The sequence below is a fragment of the Microtus oregoni genome, unplaced genomic scaffold (genome assembly GCF_018167655.1).
Source record: "Microtus oregoni isolate MIOR12 unplaced genomic scaffold, Mior012 000029F_ref0000214, whole genome shotgun sequence".
In the NCBI taxonomy this organism is placed as follows: domain Eukaryota; kingdom Metazoa; phylum Chordata; class Mammalia; order Rodentia; family Cricetidae; genus Microtus; species Microtus oregoni.
The window spans coordinates 16,784,824-16,809,839 of NW_024543088.1; the positions used below are offsets into that span (position 1 = coordinate 16,784,824).

The window sequence follows — 25,016 nt, forward strand, 5'->3', positions numbered from 1 at the left end:
GATTCTTAGAGATTCTTTTATTTTTTTGAGACAGGAACTATGTTGACCAGGCTGTACTCAAACTGCCTCTGACTCTCATTCTGGATTAGAAGGTGTGCATATTGTTCGTTCCTGATCTTCAGAATGTTGATATGTAAGGATGATGACTTAATGCTAATTTCCAGCTCAGCCTACATATTTAGGGGAGTGAATGCTTCTTCTCTGTCCTTTCAAAGTCTGTGCTGGGCCTAAGACTTAAATTGGCATAGTATAGATTGACAGGAGAAACCACACACGGTTTTATATGAGACCTGCATTTTATATGAGATACACATTTTTATATGAGACCCAGACTCACAGGAATAAGGGTCCTGAATGTAGAGGTGTTGAAGGGGAGGACTGCGATCATTGTAATTTTTAAAAAGTGGCACAAGAGAGAAAGATGCCATGCAACAGAGTTTATGTGGAGGGGTTTTACTACAGGAAAGGGAACATAGACAAGGGAACGGGAGGGAGACCTGCCTCTGGGGGCAAGAGCAGCAGAAGAGAAGAGAGGCAAAGAGAGACAGAAGACAGGCAGAGAATCGGAGAAGAAGAGAGAGAGAGACAGATGATAGAGAAAGAGAGAGAGAGACGGGGCGGGGGGAGAAAGAGGGGGGGAAAGATGGGGCAGGGTCCTTTTAAAAGGGAAGGTAGTGACCATGCACAGCAGGTTCTCTTAGTGGCTGCAGCTGAGCACCTGTGTGTCAGAACCCCAAGGGCAGACCAGTAGAGACGCCTGAATACTAACAATCACTAAATACAGAAGATTGGTAGGTGGCACCAGAAGGTTTTGCATGTACTGATGATTTATGCCAAGAAAGCTTATTAAGAAGTACAGCATCTTCTATACTATTTTCAAGGGGAAGGCCATGGTCAGCAGAAAGCTAAAGCAGACAGTGTTGGCAAGAGAATACAGGATGCCTCAGACACAGCTGTCTTAGGACTAATGACCGCAGCTCTTGGAAGGGAAAGTTGGTTTGCCCAGAACCGAAACCTTAACTCTTTTGAGACCCTGGCCCCACCCCCAGGCGTTGCCAAGTCTGTCCCTGGGAAAGGATACAGAACTAGGCTTGTCCTTTCATCCGGGCCCCTGAGACAACCTGGATTGATCAGACTTCCAACAATATGTATGTTAGAATTGCCACAAGAAAAGAAGACCTAAAAAAATCTGTTGAATCTGAATTTTTATTTAATAAATTAGATAAAGAGAAATAAATTATGTAAACATAAGAACACCAAAGGACTTTCCCATAGGGTACTGGAGCAAACGAGAAAGATGGAGAATAGTTTAACAAAGTTTGTTAACATAGATTGAAGGCTCCCACTATCACTGCATGAGGGTCTATTGTGATTTTAATTGAAATACTGTTTCTTGTATGAACTCGGGTATGCTTTAGTTTGGTTCATGAATGTTTAGAATTGTAATATCCTCTTAGTGGGTTTTGTCTTTAATGAGTATGTAGTGCCCATCCCTGTCTCTTCTGATAAGTCTTGGTTTGGTATCAATTTTGTCACACATTACAGGAGCTATCCCTACTTACTTCTTTGATCCATTTCTTGGACTACATTTTTTATTCTTTTACCCAAAGGTGATATCTGTCCTTGGTGGTGAAGTATGCTTCTCAGGTGCAGCAGAAAGATGGAACCTTTTCTAATTCAGTCTGCTCATCTATGGCTTTTTAGTTAGGAATTAAGACCATTGGGTTGAGTTATTAATGAACACTGTATATAAATTTCTATAATTTTGTTTTGGTGGTGTGAGGTTTTTCCTCCTCTGTTGATGAACTATTCTGATGTTATTTACTTTTCGTGTCCTCTATGGTGTAGTTTAACCTTCTCCAGACTGAAGATTTCCTTCTAGTGTCTTTTGTAGAGCTGGATTGGTGGACAGAATTATTTAAATTTGTTTTTATCTTGTGCTGGTTTTTTTCTCTGGTGTGATTTATTGTTGACTGGATATAGTAGTTTGGGCTGTCATCTGTGAGCTTTCAGAGCTTGTAGAACATTTGTTCTGGCCCTTCTAGCTTTCAGAATCTCTATTGAAAACCCAGGGGGTCTATTAGTGGTCCTGCTATATTAATGGTTCTGCTATATTAATGGCAGGGTCCTCTCGCCTTGAAGTTTTTAATATACTTTTTTCTGTATATTTAGTGTTTGAATATTGTGTCTCTTGAGGAATTTATTTTATACTTCTGTCTGTTTGGTGTTCTGCATGTCTCTTGTACTTTTTCCTTCTTTTTTTTTCATTTTTTTTTATTATTGAGAAAAGGAAGAAAAAAAAAAACAAGTTTCCACCTCCTCCCAGCCTCCCATTTCCCTCCCCTCCTCCCACCCTTCTACCCCTCCTCCCATCCTTCTCCCCCTCCTCCCACTCCTCTCCCCCTCTCTCTCCAGTCCAAAGAGCAGTCAGGGTTCCCTGCCCTGTGGTAAGTCCTAGGTCCTCCCCCCTCTGTCCATATCTAGGAAGGTGAACATCCAAACTAGCTAGGCTCCCACAAAGCCAGCACATTGCGTAGGATCAAAACCCCGTGCCATTGTCCTTGGCTTCTCATCAGCCCTCATTGTTCACCATGTTCAGAGAGTCCAGTTTTAACCCATGCTTTTTCAGTCACAGTCCAGCTGGCCTTGGTGAGCTCCCAGTAGATCAGCCCCACTGTCTCAATGGGTGGGTGCACCCCTCGTGATCCCGACTTCTTTGCTCATGTTCTCCCTCCTTCTGCTCCTCATTGGGACCTTGGGAGCTCAGTCCAGTGCTCCAATGTGGGTCTCTGTCTCTATCTCCATCCATCACCAGATGAAGGTTCTTTTGTACTTTTATAGGCATCTCTTTCTCTAGATTGGCCAAATTTTCTTCCATGATTTTGTTAGAAATATTTCCTGTGCCATTGACCTGGGTTTCTTCTCTTTCCTCTATTCGAATTATTCATGTTTATTCTTTTCATAGTGCCCTAGATTTCCTGGATGTTTTGTGCCTGGGTTTTTTTTTTTTTTAGAATTAACATTTTCTTGACTTAACAGTCCATTTTTCTACCCTTTCTTCAAGACTTGAAATTCCTTCTTCCTTGTCTTCTCGTCTGCTGGTGAGGCTTGCTCTGAGCTGTTTGTCTGACCTCCTCAGATTTTCATTTTCTCTTTTATTTCAGTTTGGTTTTTCATTAGTGATCCTGTTTCTTTCTAAATTCTACTTTCATGTCTTGAATTTTTCATTATTTGTTTCATCCATCTGTTTATGTTTTATGGTCTTCATAAAGGTATTTATTCATCTTTAAACACATTAATTATTGCTATTTTCAAGTCTTTGTCTTGTGCATCAGCTAAATTGCTTTTTCAGGGCTATTGCAATAGGCTTGCTGGCTTATGGAGGAAGTGTATTGTTTTGTGGTTTTTCACTGGGGTTGATGTATCTGGAGTTAAGTAAGATATTTGAAGTGGTTCTTGCTGTAGATATGGTGTTGCCTTTATGTGTTGGGTGTTCCATCCTTTGGTTGCTGTTGCCCACTTTGGGTCCAAGCCAAATGTGACAGCAGAGAGGTCCCTGATAGAACGAGAGTAACAAATGAATGGTAGGTGTGGTGAAGGGGAAGAACTAGAGAGGTCCTTGCCTCTGTGTCTCTACCAAGAGGCTAAGTCCCAAAAGGATGACCGTGGAACTGGAAGGAGGGGTTCAGGTCTAAGGGGGCAGCAACAGGTCTAAGAATAAGTCTGGGGAGTCTGGAATTGAGGGTGGGGAGTTGAATAAAGGCATTTGTCTGAGTCCCAGCTAACTGTAACAGCTAAGGTCCCTAGTAGAGAGCTGTTCTGTGGGTTGGTGGAGAATCACAGAGGAATGGAGATAGGTTAGAAGGAACGGCTGAAAGGGGCACAGCAGGAAAACCAAAGGTTCCCTGGACTCTGTCTGGGTCCATACCAACAGCTGTTTTTCCATTTTGCAACCAAGGCAGACATTGCCAATTGAGTCTGCTTTCAATCTAATCTTGGATTTTCTCAAAATTTTAATAAAGTAACAACTAACTAAAGTTATTATGCTGAGAAAAAGTCGATGTGACTGATAATAAAAGTTGCTTATGGAATGTTTGGTAGCTACACATCACACCCATGTGCTAGAAACCTTTTGTTTGTATTGTTCTTTTACATCAAGAGTTTTGAATAAAAACATGAAAGCCATGAATATGAAAAATATTAAGAGACTTAGGGTAGTGAATGTGGGCAAGAAAGGGAGTCTTGGACATATAATTTGGAGGCATAAATGATTTTATAAAGGAGAGTGTTGTTAGAAGGCATTTCCCCGGTGCAGCATTTCTTACGTTTGGTCAAGGCTTTTCACATGGATCACATAGTAGATATTCTGCAAATCAGATATTTACATTAGACTATAATTCATAACAGGAGCAAAATTACAGTTATAAAATAAGGACAAAAATAAAAACAATTTTATGGTTGGGGGTCACCACAACGTGAGGGTCCCAGCATTAGGAAGCTTGAGAACCAGTGCCCTAGTAGGCTGTATGTCTGTTAGTGCAGCCTATGGCATTAGTTCACACTTAGTTCATGTTTCACCATACATTTGAAAAGTTATGTAATGTGAATGTTGAATGATGGTAACAATATAGAAACAGGAATATATGTGAGTAAGCTAGTTTATGAAAACCTGATGTCAGTGACCTCAGAGGTTACAGGGCATTGTGAGGCCACGTGGGGTGCCAGGAACCAAACCCAGATCCTCTGTAAGAACAGCCAGTGCTGTTAACCAGTTAGCCGGCTCTCCGTTTCAGCTTCCACCATTTTATGAACTGTATTTTTGAAAGCATTGTCTTTATAGAAAGCATGCCAGTTCCTTTGATTCAGATCTCCTTATGTTCAGAGATCAGAGTCAGATTAATTGTTCTTCTGACAAGGCTCATTGAGATCCATTTTTGTTCCCTGTAATAAATTAATAAATGATGAAAGCTTGGCATGTTATATCTTTTAATAACTTTCTAAGGAATTCTGTAAATGCTAATATTTTATAGAATGACCTGTTTCTATTTTTGGAGTGAAATGAAGTAAATGATTGATTGGTGATGTCAGCTCAAGACAACTGTCTGATGCAGCGGACAGCACCATTGGGATCCTGCTCTTGCTATTTTATTGACTGGGTTTACCGTGGAGAATGGTAGTGACATGGGAGTAGGAGTCTGGATGCCAGCTGTGAGATCAGATAGGGTTGTTATCCTGGGCATCACCAGCCCTTCTGCTTCCGTAGATGGAAGAGGACAAAATGCCACTGGCCTCAGACTGTGGGGTTTCATGTGTAAAACTTATCCAAGAGCAAATGAGGGAAAGGCTTTTGTTATAGAAGATGCTGCATTGGGGAACAATACAATGGATAAGTAAAAGAAAAAGTCAAAAGTTTACCAACAGAAAACTGCTATTATGTTATATTGCCATTGTTTTGTGTTACCTTGGTAACTGTTTGTGGGATAACTGCCATCACTCTTGTTGTAAATAGGGCGACGGGGCTGCGTCCCTGGCACCCCAGCCGCCTGGCTAGCTTATGCCCCGAAATAACAACACACAAACTGTATTCATTTAAACACTGCTTGGCCCTTTAGCTCTAGCCCTTACTGGCTAATTCTGATATCCTGATCAACCCATCTCTAATAATCTGTGAGAACCGGTCTTACCGGGAAGATTCTAGCCTAGTCCATCCTGGGTCGGAGCTTCATGGCATGTATCTGCCCGGGAGTGGGGCATGGTGTCTCTCTCAGGCGTCTGCTCCCTAGAGGAGAGCTGTGGAGTCTGACCTCACTTCCTCTTCCTCCCAGCATTTTGTTCTGTTTACTCCACCCACAGGGCCAAGCAGTTTCTTTATTGCTTAACCAATGAAATCAACAGATTGATATATGACACTCCCACATCACACTCTATTACAGTAAAGTCTGCCTTGTAGAAACCAATGTATTTCTAGCACTTTGTGTTTAGTTTGTCACCTTTTCTCTGGACAAATAACAGTCTGCCACAGAGTTTAGAATGCTGTAGTCTTATGTAGATTTCCAGGCATTATCAGAGCGTATATTCAAATATAATTAAATGATTTCAGGGAGATCTGGAGAAGTACCACAGACTAGATGAAGTTCTCCTTGGTTAGCTCAGTTCCAGACTGGCAGACTCCTTTATGATACTTTACTAATGCTGAAGAATTTTGAGCCCACCCAGGATACCAGAGTCTTCTCTGCTACAGAGCCCAGCACTGAAACATTGAATGCTCTTCTTTTTCTACAGTGCCTCCAAAGCCATTACACCTGCAGAATTTACCTACACCCCAAGTCCCCAGGCATAAAGCTTTACCGAGTGCAAAACCAAGGATGGAGGAAGCTAATCCAGCCCCTACGTCCTGTGCCTCAAAAGGGAAACCTAGTAAGGTGTCAGACCTCATCAGTCACTTTGAAGGAGGCAGGTAAGAGTTACCGTGAATGGGAGGGGGGAGATGGCCTTTGAAAGTCATAGCATCTTACTAAGTTTCCAGCCTTTAACAAGGACATTTCAAAAATCAATTCCATGATCCTGCATTAATGGTAGGCATTAACATTTACTACTTCTCATTGCCTGTGTCTGTGTTGTTCTGAGTAACTGCTGTGGCCATGCTGCTGTCCACCCTTGGGAGTAAGGCCACCATGTCATCTCTGACTCCATTGTCCTCACTCTCTGAGGAGCTGCCTCCTATGCATTCTTGCCTTCCTGGGCCCTCTCTAGTCTTTCTGACCCATTTTACTTAATGAGAGGCTACTATGCCAATTCAGTCCACTCCTCTCTTCTTATTGGTACCTCATGGTAAGTGTTACAGAGAGATATCATTACTAAACACAAAGCTCATGCTAAATACCCATTTCATTCTCAGAGAGAGAACTTTATATTCTTTAGTTATAATGTATGGGCAAATGTGTTTTTCTCGTTTAAGAATAAAAGCCAAATCCATATAAGTTACTCTTCTATTTGCACTGCCTAAATTGTTTTATTGTGGAATTGTGTTATGTCACTAGAAATCCAAACAGAATGTATATAGTTTCACTTACACCCATGAAGGCAAATATTTTCACTCATTCAGGTATAATATTGAGATATAATTTCCCATTACAATAAATCACTTTTTAAAAATAATTGTTTTACGATTTTATATGTATGGATGTTTCATGTGGACTATTACATGAACTTTTATATATATGTGTATATATATATATTAACACTATAGTCAGGAATATTTGGAGGATGTACTGGGAAGCATGAATAAGCACAAAACTACAATGTCTTTCATTCAAAATTCAAAATGTAAGTATAAGCCAGCTAGGGGCACAGGCCTATAAACACAACACTTGGGGCTGAAGGAGGGGGGTCCAGAGTTTGAGGAGAGCCTGGCCCCTATTGCAAAACTCTCTCAAAAACAAAACAAGCAACTAAAATGCAATGTATTTACAAGATATTATACTTATTATAATGTTACAAATGCTGGAGAAAAGTGATTAAAAGCTTGTCTTCATGTTTCATTCCTGACCAGTTGTGTTATCTCCTATAAATCCTAAATACCTCCAAAGGGAATTTATGATGTTTTTGATAGCTAAGATTGTAGCAATATTTAAAAGAATGATTAAATTCCTTTAGTTTTCTTCTCATAGTAGATTGATTCAAAAACAGAAGAGTGATCCTTTCAGTTACAGATTCTGTAGCCACTAAAGTGACTGCAGAATATAAGGAGGGCTGGAGACGGAGCCTGGTATAAATGCTATCACCCAGGGCTTGCAGAGACCTCAAAGCATTCAATATTCCAAAGGCCTGGTGTAAATGCTATCACCCAGGGCTTGCAGAGCCCTCAAAGCATTCAATATTCCAAAGACTGAGGTCTCTAACTCTGATCAGTTTTGTGTCCCATTCATTGTGTTGTTTGAATTTATCTCTCCAGGTAAAATGTGGACAGTTTCTATACTGTCTTAAGGAAGGGTGTGTTGTCATTCATGGTTCTAAGCGTATGTAAGATAGATACCACGTTCGTATTTGGGCAAGGCTTTGCAGGAATTCTACTTGTGATGGAATCCATTGCAAGTAACAACAACATTGGCCTGCTGCCATACATGTGGAGCCAATGTCAGATGTTCAAATCCACTGGAAAAAAAACAAAAGCTTAGACTAAATTCAAATTTGTATTAAATGAATTTGTTCTTACTGTTAGCAGAAGTAAGGTAAGGGTAAGGGTAAGGGCGTGGGGATTAGAAATATAGCAAAGAATAGGAAGATGCAAATGAAAATAATAAAATGGAGAAACATAAAGGTAGTATCGGGCGGGAATTCTTTAGTGAATACTGAAAATTTGCCCACATTTAATTTCCAAGTGCTTAAAATACACCTGACCCCAAAAAGTAGGACTAGGCAAAAGGCTGTATTAGCATGATACAAGGAAATGAACGCACCAATTGAAAGTGCGGGCTACATTCACAGTTAAACATCCTGTTGCTAGAACAAAACAAGCCACCAAGTCCTGCTCGTGCCTTAGACCAAAACATTCTGTAGGCAAGCCACTCCCTGGGTGGGATCTCCATAAAGGGAACTGGAACTTAGTTACATCCTTAGACTTTTGTGTGAGGTAGGAACACATCTACTTCTCTATTCCTGGAGCACGTGATCTGGCAATTAGCCTCACCTGCTGACAATAATCTTGAGAGAGCAGATCTCCCTGATTTACAACTACCTGGGACCTTTGTCTGAGATAGAAGCACAGTAACCTTGACAGAACTAGAAACTCTCTGACTTTGATCCACGTGGAAATAGGCTCATATTTCAGGCCTCCACATGAGGTTTGAAGGCAGATGTCGGGAAGGTGTGCATTGTAACTCTCCCTGGTCTCCACAGCAGGGCAGGAACCCTGTTTCACTTCCCTCAGTTGCTTCTTCCTTTCTCGCTATGTAGTAATAAGAAGACCATTTCCTCACTTTCCGTACTGATAGCGAGCTGTACAGAAGCAAAGGCAGCTGTTAATACTCAGCCCATTATCCTGCTATTTCTGTTTTCGAAACAGGGTTTCTCTGTGTAGTCCTGGCTATCCGGGAACTCACGCAGTAGACTGAACTGGCCTTGAACTTCCATAGGTCCGCTTGCCTCTCCAATATCCTATTCTTATCTCACTTACAGGCCACTAGGATCCCTCAGGCATTCCAGAACCAAAGATCAACAGCCCATATGCCCGGCTGCATGCTAAGTCTCTTTAGCCATCACATGGGTACATTATTCCTCGGGTGTGGAGCACTCGAATGACTAGGATGAGGCTGTTCATTTCTGGGCAGGTATAAACACAGTGCCATGAGGTTAGGGCTAGATGTCATGACCCCACAGCAGGACAGCGGCCCTAAAAGGGTCTGCAGAGTGGGTTAATACTGACTTTACTGCTGGCCAATGCCCACAAGCCTTCAAGCTGCTTTTCAGTTCTGACCCCTGTTGTCACAGCCTACTATCTGGTGGAACAAAAGGAGGCCACTGGGTTCTGAATAACCACAGAAAGAAGCCAGGGGGACCTTGCAGGGCCACATGTCACTGCAGTTTGGGGCTGTAGATGAAGACCAGTGAAGTGGCTCAGCAGGAGTAGTGCTCGCTTTGCACGCCTGACCACCTGAGCTCAATCCCTGAAAACTCAGGCCAGAAAGAGAAACCAACTCCCAAACGTTGTTCCCTGACCTCCACAGTGCTTCATAGTCCATGCATGCGCGCGCTCTCTCTCTCTCTCTCTCTCTCTCTCTCTCTCTCTCTCTCTCTCTCTCACACACACACACACACACACACACACACACACACACACACACAGTAATAAATGCTTTTTAAAGGACCAGCTAGCTGAGTGTCATAGTTTCACTTGGATGAAAGTAATACCATCCTGTTAAGTAGAATGATTTGGAGCCAGTAAATGTTACTTTATTTTCTTTTTTGTTGTGGCTTTCTTTTTCTCACATTTTTCTTTCTCCTGGAGTAAGAAAAAAAAATACTCTTTTTTAGCTTAGAAAAACCTCACGATTTTAAAAAATAACGTTTTCCCACAGACAAGCACTGGGCTTTCCCAAGCACACTGCATGGCTATCTTTACTCCCTACCCCACCCCTTCACACACTTGCTGGGCTTCCACAGGCTCCAGCGTCTCCTGAGAACTAGTTTAACTACTGCTTTCCCCTCTCCAGCTTATTGCTCCTGGTACCAATGTACCTTTGATGTCACTTACTGTAGTAGATTGTTGAATGTTTCCCCTGGCATTCCTTTCGAAGATGACAGAAACTGGACAGCTTGGCTCATCTCTGAGGACTTTCTCACAAATTATAAAGACTCTATATACACTATGTATTGAAGACAAACGCAGTAGAATGCGCCACACTTAGGTAGACTGGCCACTTCCAACATTTTATGTATAAGCATTTCTCCTTCTGAAATGTTTTCCCTTCTCTTATTATTGTGGCTCTGGTGTTGAACTTGGACCATATTCTTTTTCTGATTCCTTTCTTTGTTGCTAACTGTCACTATTCGATTCTTCCATTCCTCAGTCCGCAGCAGCAGTGACAGGTTGGGGTGATCGGGATGGAAGGAGGTGACAATACATCTCAATACTCTCTAAAGCATCTTTCCTTAGTGCACATTTCCACCCCATCACCCAGGTTCCACCTCTACTGAAGATGGTAATCAGTCTTAGATTTTTGTTGGCAGCGTATTCACCTGCTCCTCAGTCCATCTGAAATCTTTCCTTGTAACATGGGGCAAAGGTTTAGAGCCGGACTTCTTAGCTTGAATTCTGGTTTTACCACTTGGTAGCCAGGTGACACTGGCTGTATGAAGGAATCTTTCCACATATAGAGTCCTCTGTTTGTGGGCCCCTCTCCAGGAATTATTGTAAGAATAAAACCCCATAACCAGTGTAAGGGCTAGCATAGTCTGAGGCACTTAGTGGATACTTCGCCAATGCTGTCTACTGTATCATTGCACAGAATCATCACAGTAATCTCGAATCTATTAGACTTTGTTGAACTCTTCACACATCAAGCTAAGTTGTAGGAGAAAAGCTGGAACCAGACAAGACCATGTTCGTTCTCATAGGATGTTAGTTTGTTTCAATTTCTTTTTATTTATGTCATAGAAATGTCTCAGTCTATAGTTTTGAGTTTATGTTTCTTCTCTTATTTTGTAGGTTAAAAGTATAGGTTAAAATGTTACTGTTGTCTTAGACCAGCCTCTAGCAGCGTAGGACTTTGATAGGAAGTCACAGAGTCGGTGAGACTAGACTTTTCTGTCTGAGGTGGGTTAGGGAAAAAAGGCACTCACAAATTCTCTTGATGGTTTCCTTCTTTATTCTCTCTCTCTTTTTTTTTCCTTAAAATTGTTTTTTTATTATTACACAGTGTTCAGTCTGCAGGCCAGAAGAGGGCACCAGATCAAATTACAGATGGTTGTGAACCACCATATGGTTGCTGGAAATTCAACTCAGGACCTCTGGAAGAGCAGCCAGTGCTCTTAACCTCTGAGCCATCTCTCCAGCCCCTACTCTCTCTTTATTATCTCTTTTTTCTCATGTTGTTTACAGCTTTTGTACTCCAACAGAGTCTTCCAGGCAGTACAAGAATCAAAACATTTGCATTCCATTTTTAAGTGAGTGATTATAGGTAAAAACATATTTTTCATCTCCCTTACATGATTAAATATTTTGTATATTACAGGTGAGAACAAATTATCCCAAGAACCCACATGCATTCATACCCAAGTAATTTGTTGTAGACTAACCGTGTGGCAAGCAAGATGTTTTTGTCAGGTCTTTTATTGGCAGGTTACAGTTTGCAGTTACAAAGAAAGGGCCAATTACTTTATTACTTACCTTGAAAGGTAATCTTATAAGGATTTTTTTTGTTTTGTTTTTCGAGACAGGGTTTCTCTGTAGCTTTGGAGCCTGTCCTGGCACTAGCTCTTGTAGACCAGGCTGGCCTAGAACTCACAGAGATCCGCCTGCCTCTGCCTCCTGAGTGCTGGGATTAAAGGCATGCGCCACCACCGCCCGGCTCTTATAAGGAATCTTAAAGCACTCACAAACCTAAACTTTTATATATGAAAAAGGATCAGTCAACTCTACTTAAAATCTTTAGGGTACATAACCATTCGTTAATGTTTGAGGGCAGAAATGGGTATGAGGACTTTGGTCATCAGCCAAACGTAACAAGGAGAGTAGTCAGCCAGTAATAATTGGGCTGCTTTGTTCTTGTTCCCTGACCTTACAGTGTTCCTCATTCAACCATGTGCCTTTCTAAGACTTTAGATTGTCTCCTTGGGTTTTCCACCTCAACGCTATTTAACAAAAACATCTTAGTCTAACTTTGTTATTTTTGAAGCTTTATTTCAGCTGTGATGCACTCCAAGACTTGTGAACACATCTCCCGACATTAAGGTTAAAAGCATTTAAACTAGCTAGCCTATTGGGATTTAACTGTTGGTCATTAGCTTGAGCTACAATCCATGCAGCTCCTTGGGCGAGACTCACAGACCCTGGCTGTGAAACATGTCCTTGATTTTATTTTCATTCATCAAAACTCTGTGTAGGCTATCATTATTATTATCAAATTAGACAGTACAGCTAAGGAGAGGTCATCTTCTTGACAATCCACAGGTAAAAATTCCCAGTAGGATGGGATGTTTCAAGCGATAATCACACTATATCACAGGCAGTGGAGCTCTCCCCAGGTCCACTCACACCATGCTAGATACCAGAGAAAGAAAGCCGCAGCAAACATGTAAAGACACAGCAGAAGCAAAAGACATTCCAGGGTCTGCAGTCCTGTGTCGCCTTGCCTAAACGAGATGGACCCATCAGAGTCCCTTCTGGTGCGCTGATACCAGGAACTTCAACTACAACTTGCTGCTCCTCTGGTATGGCCAACAGCAAATTGCTGTACAAATATTCCCATAGGAACATAATTATGTATTGGGAGTGAGGTTCCATTGTCCAGTTAGTGCTATCAAGATTATGTAGACTATCAACAGTAATAAGGGCTTAAAAATGACTAAAAGAAGATTAGAGGAAGGGATGAAGTGTACTGCTTAGGGAGACCAACCAAGAAAGGGTTCTCAAAAGGCCTGAGTGACAGAGGGAGGAGTGCACTTTACCAGTGCCCGGGGGAAGATGTGCTGGGCGGAGACGAGCAGGGCACTGACCCTAATGTGCACACAAATGGAGAACTACAGAGGGGCAAGGCCACAGTTAGGAGAAGGCTGTCCCAGGAGATGGGAGATGCAGGAGCTGGAGAAGCTAATCTTACAGGTTTCCTGGATACATTTGTGGACTCTTGCATGCTTAAGGATCTGATTTGTAAGGACTGGATTGGAAAGATCAGGAGCAAAATTAAAGATACCAGCTGGCAGCTACTATCCTATTTATTATGTATAATAAAGGTTTAAAAATGTTTCTGTTTTCCAAATCAAACCAACTTGGGTTTATAACAAGTTTATAAACCATAAATGTCTATGCTTGTTTGCAGAAATGATTAAAAAGTAAAGATCTTGGGAACAGGTATCCTCATGAAACAAATATTCTTTTATCTCAGTCTTTACTGAATGAGTTGTACTAGTAAACGGCTCACGGGAATGCTCTAACCAGGAAAGAAATGTTCAGGTTCATTCAGTCTGCTTTTGCTGTGAGCCAGCCACTGACAGCTGAGCCACCTCCAGCCTTCCCCCTTTTCTTGTTTAAACGCGACTCATGTCCCAAGGATCCGTGTTTCCAAAACCACCATGAATAAGAGTCGTCTCTTTTCACCTGGAATTGACTTGTCTTCATGCTAAAACTTTTCATGCCGATGTTTCTTTTTCTATTTTATCTTATAGTGTTTTGTCAAGTTACATCGATTTGCAAAAAGATTCTACAGTGAACCTAAATATTCCTCAAACTCCGGGACAGCATGGATTGACCTCCACACCTCCACGGAAATTCCTAACCCAGCACTCTCCACAGAAGCAGGAAAACAATACAGATCCGACTCAGGGCCAGCGCGGTGGTTTGGCCAACGGTGTGGTGGCTGCGCAAAGTCGGGCGGATTGTGGGGACGGGAAAGCGGCTGTGAGGAGCCCAGAGGCTGCTGTTCAAAGTGCTGAGGCCTCTCCTGACACACACTTGGTGAACGGAGAAGGAAATGAAACTGCCACAGATTCTGCATCATCCATAACCAAAAACCATGATGAAGATGCCTCTGACAGCAGCCGCCGGACTCGGGGTGCTGACTTAGGGCTGCCCTCCAAAGGAGGAGGGTCAGGGATGGAAGCTGAGCTACCAGAGAAGGAGAATGGCGTGAACACCATGGAACTGGATAAGTTGGACCAGCACCCTGAAATGAAGGTAAGCAGAAGCTGTCTCGTTGCAGGGGAAGCATGGCCTAGTGTGTTCCGGTCCAGGCTGTTTCACAGCACCTGGGAAATGCGTGCGTGACTCGGGTTATCCACACCAGCAGATGAACCATTTGCAAGCTCTGGGAGCTACTGGGTTCTACCCTGTCTCAGAAGTGTTTCCCTTTTTCTTCCTGTGTGGCTTCTTTTGGTCGCTCTGTTGTGATTTCTAAAAGCATGGTTGTATTGTAGACAAACCACAGCAACCACGTTGTTTCCACTTGGGAGGCAGATGTTCTTTGAGACTCTAGATTTCGGTGCTATAGACCGGTATTGTTTCTGTGATGTAAAAACCACAAGCCTAAATAGGAAAATGCAGGAAATACTAGCTGCCACAGCCAGGGGTGTCACCCTAGACAAGGGTGGGACTGTAGGAAAGTGGCCCAGCGCCAGGAGATGAGACTGATCTGAGACGGATCCCTTACAGTGAAACACGGGCTCACGTGTAGCCCTCTGACTGCTTCCGTGTGTGCGCAATAAATAGCTCAGGTTGTTGGGGTGACACAGTGGAGCCGAGCTCACATCAGATAGGAAATCTTGCTAGCTGTATTTTATCAAACTTTTAAGAAAATCTTTTTTTAAGAATGAAAAAGAATATTATTGATCAAACAGAACCAGAAAATCTTGAGACTACTTCTGGCTCATCCATTAACTCATAGGTATTTTGGTATGATTCTAGCTATAGATTTGTTTTGGTCTTGTTTATTTCCGTATCTTACTTTGGGATTTTAATTACATGGCTTTCATGCCATGCTTTGGATATCTTGTAGCAAAGGTGTCATGTAAGTTTCATTCTGAATTTCCCTAGTCTTTAGCATGCTCTGTATTTCTCTGAAAATGAGCTAGAATTCTTTTCCTCAGTCTTTCTCAGTGATTATACTAAATAAAATCAAAACTTTGACAATTGTAGGAACATCATCAAATAGAAAATCCAAATCTTAAATCTGTTTCTGAAAATTTATGCTTATATACCCTAGCATCAGCAGACACTCTTAAGTAAAGGGCCGGTTCTAAAATGTTAACGTACTGATTGGTGGTTGTATTTAGAACAGTAGTGTCAGTGCGATCAACGAAGGTTATAATTCTGAGCAACTGGGTGGGAGAAAGTGACTCGTGCTTCACACCATTGTCTGAAAAGCAAAGAAACACAGCACAGCAAAGGGATTCTCCTTGTTCATCAGTGAGCAGGAAAAGCCTGGTGTTTCTGCACATGAGAAATAGTGACAGGAAGAGACAGGCAGAAACACCTTGTCTTTCACAGTTGACAGGAAGAGACAGGCAGAAACACCTTGTCTTTCACAATTGACAGGAAGAGACAGGCAGAAACACCTTGTCTTTCACAGTTGACAGGAAGAGACAGGCAGAAACACCTTGCCTATCACAGCTGACAGGAAGAGACGGGCAGAAATACCTAGTCTTTCACAGTTGACAGGAAGAGACAGGCAGAAACACCTTATCTTTCACAGTTGACAGGAAGAGACAGGCAGACACACGTTGTCTTTCACAGTTGAGATGGCATCCTCAAGGATCGCTGTGATGCAGCAAGTGCAGCCCCTATCCAGGAACTTTGCTGGTGGCTTCTGCGGTTGGTTCCTAGCTACTTCTACGTTGTGTTCTGCTCTGTCGTAGCTGCATATTCTTAGATGACTTTTACTTGACTTGAGAGAGAGAATGCAATTTTCTTTTTCTTTCTTTTCTTTCTTAGAAATAGATATCTTTCATACAATATATTCTGATTATTCTTTCCCCTCCTGTTTCTCTCAGATCATACCTCTTTCTCCACCCAGACAAATTCATACCCTTACTTTCTGGTTGTCACTAGAATACAAACAGGAATCTAGAAATAAGATAGGAACAAATAAAGCAGAATAGGACAAAGCAATCTTTTTTTTAGCTAATGAAGCATAGAGTAACACAGGGCCTTTCCCTGAGAGTCAGTGGATGGCGTGTGTGGTGTGGGGTGAGCTGTTGATCCAAACACCACCAATATCAGCAGGTTGTAGTGTGTTACCCTCCTTCTCCGAGACTTGCCACGTTGTTTCATTATCTCAGAATGCAATATGTCAATAGTATAGGGATAGTGTATTTTGTTAATTTTGTTATTTTGTGTATTTTAGCACAATTAGGAATAAAAAAGTTCTTTTTAAATTTTTTAGTAGAATATTGTAGAGTAAGCAGTTTGAACAAGGAAGAAGTAATAATGCTCCTCTGGCTCGTGATTGGACAAGCTAATAAAACTGTGTAGCTAAGGGATATAAACTGCATGACCACAGAGCCCTTTTCCGCAATAACGTAGTAATTCTTTGTAGTTATGTGTGATAAAATTCCCTTGGTGACCTTCAGATCATCCAATGCTTCTTGGACTTTCTAATGTGATAAATTTTTAAGATATAATGGAAGATTTTAAAATTCATCATGCACACAACTGAAAAAATAATTGCTCTGTCTTTAGATGAGTAGATCAAGAATTTCAGATAGATCTCATTTAAACAAATAGTCAACCTGATGTCCATATTCCTGAGAGCTGGTTTGTAAGTTCTAGTGGGTAGTACACCTGCCTGTATACCCTTGATGAAGGAAGAGCCCTTCTCTGTCCAGAAAGGTAGTTCTCTTCCCCTGAGCAGGAGGCTTCAGGCCACCCATGGTGCAGCAGGGTGGGAAGGAATGCCTGGCTAGCTGGCCAGGCTAAACAGATTAACCCCAAGGATCGTAGCCAGACTCCCCTCCTGTCCTCAATGAATGTTTCCCAAATGCCCACAAGCAGAGGGAAGATGAAAGCAATGGCAAATGTGGTGGAATATTATTTTAACTGGGCAAAGATGTACTACATTTGTTTATGTTGCAGAATATTACTTTAACTGTGCAAAGGTGTGTTACTTTGTTTATGCTGCATTTGTTTAATTATGTAAAGATATGCTACGTTTATTCCACCTTGCCTGCCTAAGACAGCTGATTGGCCCAGTGTAGACAGAAGTTTCCATCCTACCTGGTCCTGCAACCATTCAGTCCCAAATAAACGCTCAGAGGCTTATATTACTGTATTGATTATATTAATTATAAACTTATATTTATATTAATTATAAACTGTTGGGCCTATTGTTTAGGCTTCTGAGCATTCCCCTGCCTCTGCCAACTCACAGAGCCCCTGGAATTGCATAAACACATGAACTTCCATGGCTTTATGTGGTTTCTGGGGCGAGGATCTGAACACCGGTTCTCAACTTGAATGGCAAGCATTTTATCTGTTGAGTCATCTTCCTAGACGTGCAGTTGGCCTCACCTGCCTTATCATGAGCTGAAGAAGAAAGGGAAGGATGAAGATAAAACTGAGATTTAGAACACAAACTCTGGCAGTTTGAATGAGAATGACTCCATAGGCTTGAATTTATTTGAAAGTATATATTTGAGTGCTTAGTGGCCAGGGAGTAGAATTATTAGGAGATGAGGTCTTGTTGGAGGAAATGTGTCATGGGGGTGGGGCTTGGGGTTCCAAAAGCCCAATGTCTCTCTGATCAAGATATATATATATATATATATATATATATATATATATATATATATCTGATCAGGATATAAAGCTCTCAGCTACTGCTCTACCGCCATGCCTGTCTATTCCTGTTATGATGATATGATGATCAGGAACTAACCCTCTAAAACTATAAAGCAAGCCCTCAATTAAATGCTTTCTTTTTTTAAGGGTTGCCTTGGTCATGGTGTCTCTTCACAGGACAGAACAGTGAGTAAGACAGTAAGTGAGGATAAATTCAGTGCTATTAGCAGACGTCTGTGACAAGCTATATAACTGAGTACTGACGGACCACGGCATAAAGGTGGCTGGCTCTAAGGTTGGGCCTTGCTTTATCGAGGTGAAAGGTGTCCCATGGGGTATGTTAAAGAGGAGCCAGAGGGCAGTAAGTAAGATGGTTAGCTATTATGACAACTTGTGACCATGCTTCTGAAGGATTTGGGCACAGAGAGCAGAGCCCATCAGCAGCCTCCCAGCCTTGCTGAGGGCCTGAGATGCGGGTATGGAGAGCTGGTCAGAGTCTGTAGCTCAGCAATAGGAGCCAGGGAGAGCAGAGGCCAACGTGGGCTCAGCTGAACACTGAAATAAGGCAGAAATTTGGAAGGATCCGCTGAGGTCACGGTGTGCTAGAAGATCTGGTTTGTGCAGGAAAGAGGAAGATGGGGTCTTGAAAGCATCAGTTGTATGTGTCTGAGAGAACAGAAAGAAGACCTGCACAATGATCCAGTACTCAGGAACAGACTCGAGGTATTTTCTAGGTATGGATACCTCTGTGGAAAGTGAATACCTCATCTTGGAAACAGGGTGGATCACAAATAAAAATAAATTTTTAATTTTGTGGGTTTTTAAAAGAATTTTATATGATTCTTACCCATGTCTCCCCTTAGCCCCCCCTTATCATTCCCTCCAAAATCCATGGTCTGTTTTGATTATTCTTGTCACTAGCATCTATGTATGTGTATTTAAATGCATGTACACACACCTACAGAGCTATGTAGCTCTTCCCTTCTGTGCATGGGTCTAGAGGCTTACCACTAGGGATTGTACAACCTATATGGGAGCCCATCCCAAGATGAAACTAATTCTTCCTGTCTAAGCAGACTCTGACAACCTGTAGATCTGCAGTTAGGGGCAAGACCATGAGGAATCTCCCTTGTCCATGTTGGCACATCAACTGCTGTTGTCATTGTGGTGGTCTTGTTCAGGTGACCATACTGTTGCGATTCCATAGGAGTATTTTCTGTCAAGCCTAGGGAACACTACCTAACAGCATTGTCCCGGGCATCTTACTTTCGTGTCCTCCCACCCACTCCTTCACACTTGTTCCTGAGTGTTAGGTGTCGGAGTTTCACTGCAGATATGTCAGTTGGAGGTGGACACCCTGCAGTCCCCTCTTCTCTGCATTATGACTGGATGTGGATCTTTGATGATGGGTAAGGTTTATACTTATCTGTGGGTATAAAGATGGGCATTCAGAATTCAGTCAGAAACTATGTTTGTTTGGGAAAATGGCAGCAGTAAGTTCTCCTCTCAGGTCACCAGCCGGGGTGTTTGGCCTATCTATAACACTAGCCACGAATCCTCCCTTAAATCCAATTAGAAAGATTATTGGCTACCCCCACAGAAAAGTGCCGCTGTTATACCGTTGTTGATATCTTACAGGTTCAGTCATGGGTTTCGTAGTTGTGTAAGACTGTTATTTGTGAAGGCACTGAAATGATGCATTGAAACTGAAGCACCACTTGAATTGGAGAACACAATGTTTATTTCCTACATCGATGCCAATTTTTATGAAAGAACGGGCCTCAAGAAATTCTGAGATGTGTCTATAGAAAGCCACCCCCTCTTCTGATGTGGAGGAATTTAAATAATGAACAGCCAACGTGGGTAGGAATTCCCCAGAGCAGAGAATCATTTCACCGCCTGGTGGTTAGCATGGATCTTTTGCATACACGTGTTGAGTAAACGGGAGATGGGACAAAGTGCAGCAAATTTGTCATCTGTGAGCAACGATTTAAAATGAGGTTTCCTGCTTAAAATGAAATCTCGCGAGAGTTCATATACTGAAGAGCTAAGAAGCGTAATTTCAACCACTCATCCATTGCAACAAAGCAAAGCTGTAGCAGCAAGTAAAGGGGGACTAACCGTGGAGAGAGAAGTACCTGAAGGGATGTGGAAATTGCTGAGATGGCATTGTAGGCCGAAAGAAATTTACATACATATTCTATTACTATAAAGGGGAAACTTTTTTTATTATGGTGGTGTCATTGAAATATATTTTTATTTGGAGAATCAACTTTCAGTATATGAGTGTAGTCACATGATATTTAGGTGGTGGTGTTTTTGTTCTGGTTTGTTGAGATTGCTGCGCTGCTGTGGGGAGGCTGGTTTTCCCAAACAGAGGCTCTCTCTAGCCTGGACTGCCTGGCAGCTCAGTGATCTTCCCAGGTAAATGCTAGAACGACAGTCAAGAGCCTCCGAAGTAGGCTCTAAAAGGATTTGGAGCTTTGGGGGGGTTGGTTGGTTTTTTTTTTTTTAAGGAATCAGATGGACTGGAGAGGCAGCCCAGCAGTTTAGCGTCTAAGGAATCGGCTGAACTGGAAAGAGCCCAGTAATCTAGAGTGGACCAGAGTTCAGATCTCAGTGCCCACGAAAAGGCCCAGCTCCCCGTGCAAGGCTATGGCCCCAGCTCTGCGTGGGGATGGAGACGGGATCAATGGCTCTTGCTGGCTTTCAGCCTAACTAAGAAAATAAGAGTCCTGTGTTCAGAAAGAGACTCTGCCTCAACGGCATAGGTGAAAAATGGGCAAGGATCCTTGAACTGTCATGTGACTTCTGTGTTAGTGTGCACAGGCACACGTCATGCAAATGCACACACAGTCACAATTATATAAAAAAAATCTTTAAAGAAGCAAAATCCTTTTACCTTCAGGAGAGGTAATATAGGGTGCTTCTTCATATAATTTACTATATTTTAAAATTATTTAGACTTGTGATTATTTGTTAGTTATCTTGAAATGGCAAGCCTGCTCCTCTAGGAGGAAATTGGGTTGTTTATTGAATCAGTGTTAGGTAGCCGTTATTGTTTCCAAGACTCACAGTACAGAGGGTTTCTCAGTGAAAGGTTAAGGGCAAGGAAGAAAGAGCTCAGATAATTCTGAATTTGCAAATGTTAACAAACTGTAGCTACTTATTTAAATATCTTATGTTAAAAAAATCAGGCTAGACCCAATATGTCAATGAAACTAAACCTATTTCAGTCTGGAGATGTGGCTCAGTAAGATTACTTGCCTGGTATGTTTGAGAGTTCCATCAAAAGTACCACAAAAAATAAGATAACATATAGCCACTTCCTTATTTACACATAAATTTAATTAAGCCCGGTGACATAAAAGGAAGCATCAACTCAAATTAACATCAATTTCTCCCATACTCAAAGAACACAGGTCACTTCTGTAAGCCCCATGCAAGGCTTTCTTCCAAGCAGGGAGCAACATTCAGCGGTGCTGTAAACTGCTGTGACCTTGAATTTAGTTACTTCAGACACTTGCTCTAAGCTTCCTGCTGAGGGCTCAGTCTCCAAGACCCACGTGCTTCACTTAAATTGCAAACCATAAACTCAACCTGGGCTTCTGGCCATCAGCTATAAACGAATTCACAAGACGCCCTCCTCAAGGTTGGTTAACTTGAGTGGTTTCCAGAACTAAGGGAAGGAAATGCTTCTGGTCACTGGTTTCCTGTATGGAATGTCACAAAAATTAAAGACAGATGTGTAGGGCGGGGACCAGAGAGGAGGTCAAGCCTGCCCTCTAGGGTAGCATTGGCTTGCAGGAAGCCTGTGTTCAGCTGCACAGATGTTCTCCAAGCTGAACAGATGTTCTCCAAGCTTGGGATCTTCCACGTGGTCGGGAGGGACCTTTGAGTAGGCACGGTTGCTGATAGACGGAAAGGAAAGTTGTGCCTTTCTCTTCAAGTTCTCGCTGGCATTCTTTCTTTGCTGGTATGGACAGCACAGGACACCTTCCAAATGAAGAGGCTCATTGGGGTCTACTCTTGGGCATGGCCAGCTCCAGGTCAGAGGTGTGGAGGGGGGTTATTTGTAATCTGCCTTGGAAACACATAGGAAAATTTTCTTAGATCTGTCATAATATATGATAAATATCACAGAGCGCCGTCTGGGTAGATATAACATTTCTTTGTAAATCAACAATAGGTGTGTTTTAGAAAATAATCTTTTAAATTGGAAACTATTTTTCCATTAAAATTTATAGATTTTATATACCTAATGATTATTAAAATGCTCTTAAAAAGTCTGTGTCAGCTGGAATTTCTTTGGGGAAAAATAAAATATATATTAAAATGCACCATAGCTACAACACTCTGTGTTAGAGCAGGTTTTGTTAGCAGACAATTGGTACCTGTGTTCTTTGTTCATATCATATGACTGGAATTGATGTCATGACTTTTTAACTGTGGGACCCAGCCATCTTCAGCTCAGTATTTTTGTTGTGTGTACATGGCCCGTAAAGCAAGAATAAAAATTGTGCCTGTTTTATAGCTAAAAAGATGACAGAGACTGAGGCATACTGACACGTCTTGAATCCCAGCACTGAAGTCAGAGGCAGGCAGATCTGTGTGAGCTCTCAGCCACCTTGGTATATACATGGCAAGTTCAGGACAGCCAGCCAGACTGCATAGAGAGACCGCCTCAGAAAAACACAAACAAATCAAATTATGAAAGATATGACCATAACTCAAAGTCGGCGATTACATGTTAAAGGCTCTTTAGATGTGAACATGTGGAGGAACCTAAACCAACGCTCCGTTAGTCTAACCCTCACCTGTACCATAAGATACCTACGGCTTGTTCTGAGAACGCAAATCTAAGTGATTAACCTTGCCGCCAGTGGGCGAGCTGAGTACTGCTGCCACCCCATGGCTCTGCCGAGTATGACATGTGTTCGATGTATTCATACTTGGCCAGGTTCAGCTCAGGTACTGTGCGGTCAGCAAAGCATTGTTTCTTCTAAGCATCCTATTCAAGACCCCAGAGATCCGTGACCTCAGTGACGACCTCATTTCATGTCAATAATAAACACTGTAACCTGTCAGCGTGTTTTATGACCCATGAGAAATACTTTATATTTTTAGCAAAATAAATCTGCTGAATTATTTTTTAAATAGTGTGAGGGGCCAGGAAAATGGCTCAGCACTTGCTAAGCAAGCAGAAGACTAGAGTTCAGATTCCCCAGAACCCATGAGTGCATGTAGTGACCACGTATAATCCCAAATTCAGGAAGACAGACAGTGTTCTTGCCAGCGGTGACAGCGGTGTTGCCAGGCACAGATGTCACAGCAGTTCCATTCCGATCAGATTGCGCCGTCTGCTTGTGCTCAGATATCCCTGAAACATTAGGGAAAACTGCTTTGATGGAGCTTTCTCATTTGGTGTTTGTTACTTAAGGAAAATGTCTAGCTTCCTTTTCTTATGTGCAAATATCTGATTTTTTTTTTTTTTAGGAGACTAATGAGCAGAAACTTCACAAAATAGCCAGTGAGCTTTTGCTTACAGAAAGAGCGTACGTCAGCCGGCTCAACCTCTTAGATCAGGTAACAGTTTGCCCTGGGGATGGGAACATTTCAGGAACTGCAGTGCGGCCCTGACTGGTTTGGGTAGTGAAAGCTACGTGCTCTAAGGAAATGTTCACAGCCTCATTGATAAACTTGCTGACTACAAGATGTTTGCAGCTCATAAGAGTCTAGGTTTCTGTATGCAAGTCACAGAATGACTGTGTTCCATAATGTCAAACTTCATTCTGTCTTGACCGTTTGTTATGTTCTTGGGAGGCCATGTTAACTGCTGAAATTTAAGCAGACTCAAGGGTTCCTTCAGTGGCACAGCTGTCTTGGCACTGTGTCGTGCCAAGGCTTTGGAAGCCCACTGTTCAGCCTCGTGTGGAAGCTGGCTGGTCATCCAGTCATATTGGTTGCATACTGGGTCTGCTGTACCACAGTTTGTACTTTAATTATCTACAGCCTCGAGCATGGTTTCTTCCGTACACTTAGAGAGTTCCTAAGTGCATCAGGCTGGCTTCAGAATGCTCTGTGGTCCCACAGTAGTGGGTCACCCACTACGGCAGGCATCTCTTGCTAAGAGAGGAAGTGGCCGCGTTTGAGGGTTTGTTGTTTTGTTCTCCTTTTTTGCCACTGGTAAACTGGGATGTTGAAGGAACACAGGGTCCTGGTCACACCTTATTGCTGGCTTCCAGGGTCAGCCATTGTTTGGATTTTGTGAAACCACTTTACATTTGTATTCTGTGCAACAGTGGAGTTGTAGTTCAGATTATTGGTGTCAATGAACTTCCCTGTGAGACCGAAGCAAGCCTGGGGCATCTGAGCCTTTAAGATGGCTTTTCTTCCTTATGGGTATGCAGTCTCGGAACGAGTAAGCGCTCCATGGTGAAAAGAGGTCTTTTCTTCTAGGCAAGTTGTTATTTTTCTTTAATGTCAACTTAATTTGACTACTTTTGCCAACATTTTACATGCCTTAATCTGTTAATTATATGGCACCCCATCTGCTAGTCTATAAGGAGATAATTTGGTAGTATGTTTTGCCTCCCAGTAATAAAGAAAATTAATAATCGTTTGGACATCATGAGGGAACGGACTTTCGTCTGCCTGGTTTTAACAAAATGGCAGTTAAGGAGTACTGTAGCCCTCGCAGAGTGTAGCTAAAAGTTGAAGACTCTGTTTTGTCAATTATCTTCCAGGAACATGTTACAGTGTCCAGGAGATCCCTGAGCACACAGATAAGTGCTCAGGTTACCATGTGTTATTATCTATTTAAAAACAAATTAAAGCCGGGCGATGGTGGCGCACGCCTTTAATCCCAGCACTCGGGAGGCAGAGGCAGGCGGATCTCTGTGAGTTCGAGGCCAGCCTGGTCACAGAGCTAGTTCCAGGACAGGCTCCAAAGCCACAGAGAAACCCTGTCTCGAAAAACTAAAAAAAAAAAAAAAAAACAAATTAAAATATGAGAACTAAAAGGTTA

At 42.2% G+C, this 25,016-nt stretch overlaps 1 protein-coding gene across 1 annotated transcript in view; it reads left to right on the plus strand.

Moving 5' to 3' along the window:
• The window catches only part of Fgd4 (FYVE, RhoGEF and PH domain containing 4), a 119,495-nt gene that overhangs the window by 54,404 nt on the left and 40,075 nt on the right, over positions 1-25,016 (plus strand). Inside the window, exons 3-5 of the mRNA XM_041677976.1 lie at positions 6,283-6,457; positions 13,885-14,392; positions 23,486-23,575. Of these exons, the coding sequence (XP_041533910.1) occupies positions 6,366-6,457; positions 13,885-14,392; positions 23,486-23,575 (690 nt within the window). The 5' untranslated portion in view covers positions 6,283-6,365. The remainder of the gene's footprint in view (positions 1-6,282; positions 6,458-13,884; positions 14,393-23,485; positions 23,576-25,016) is intronic.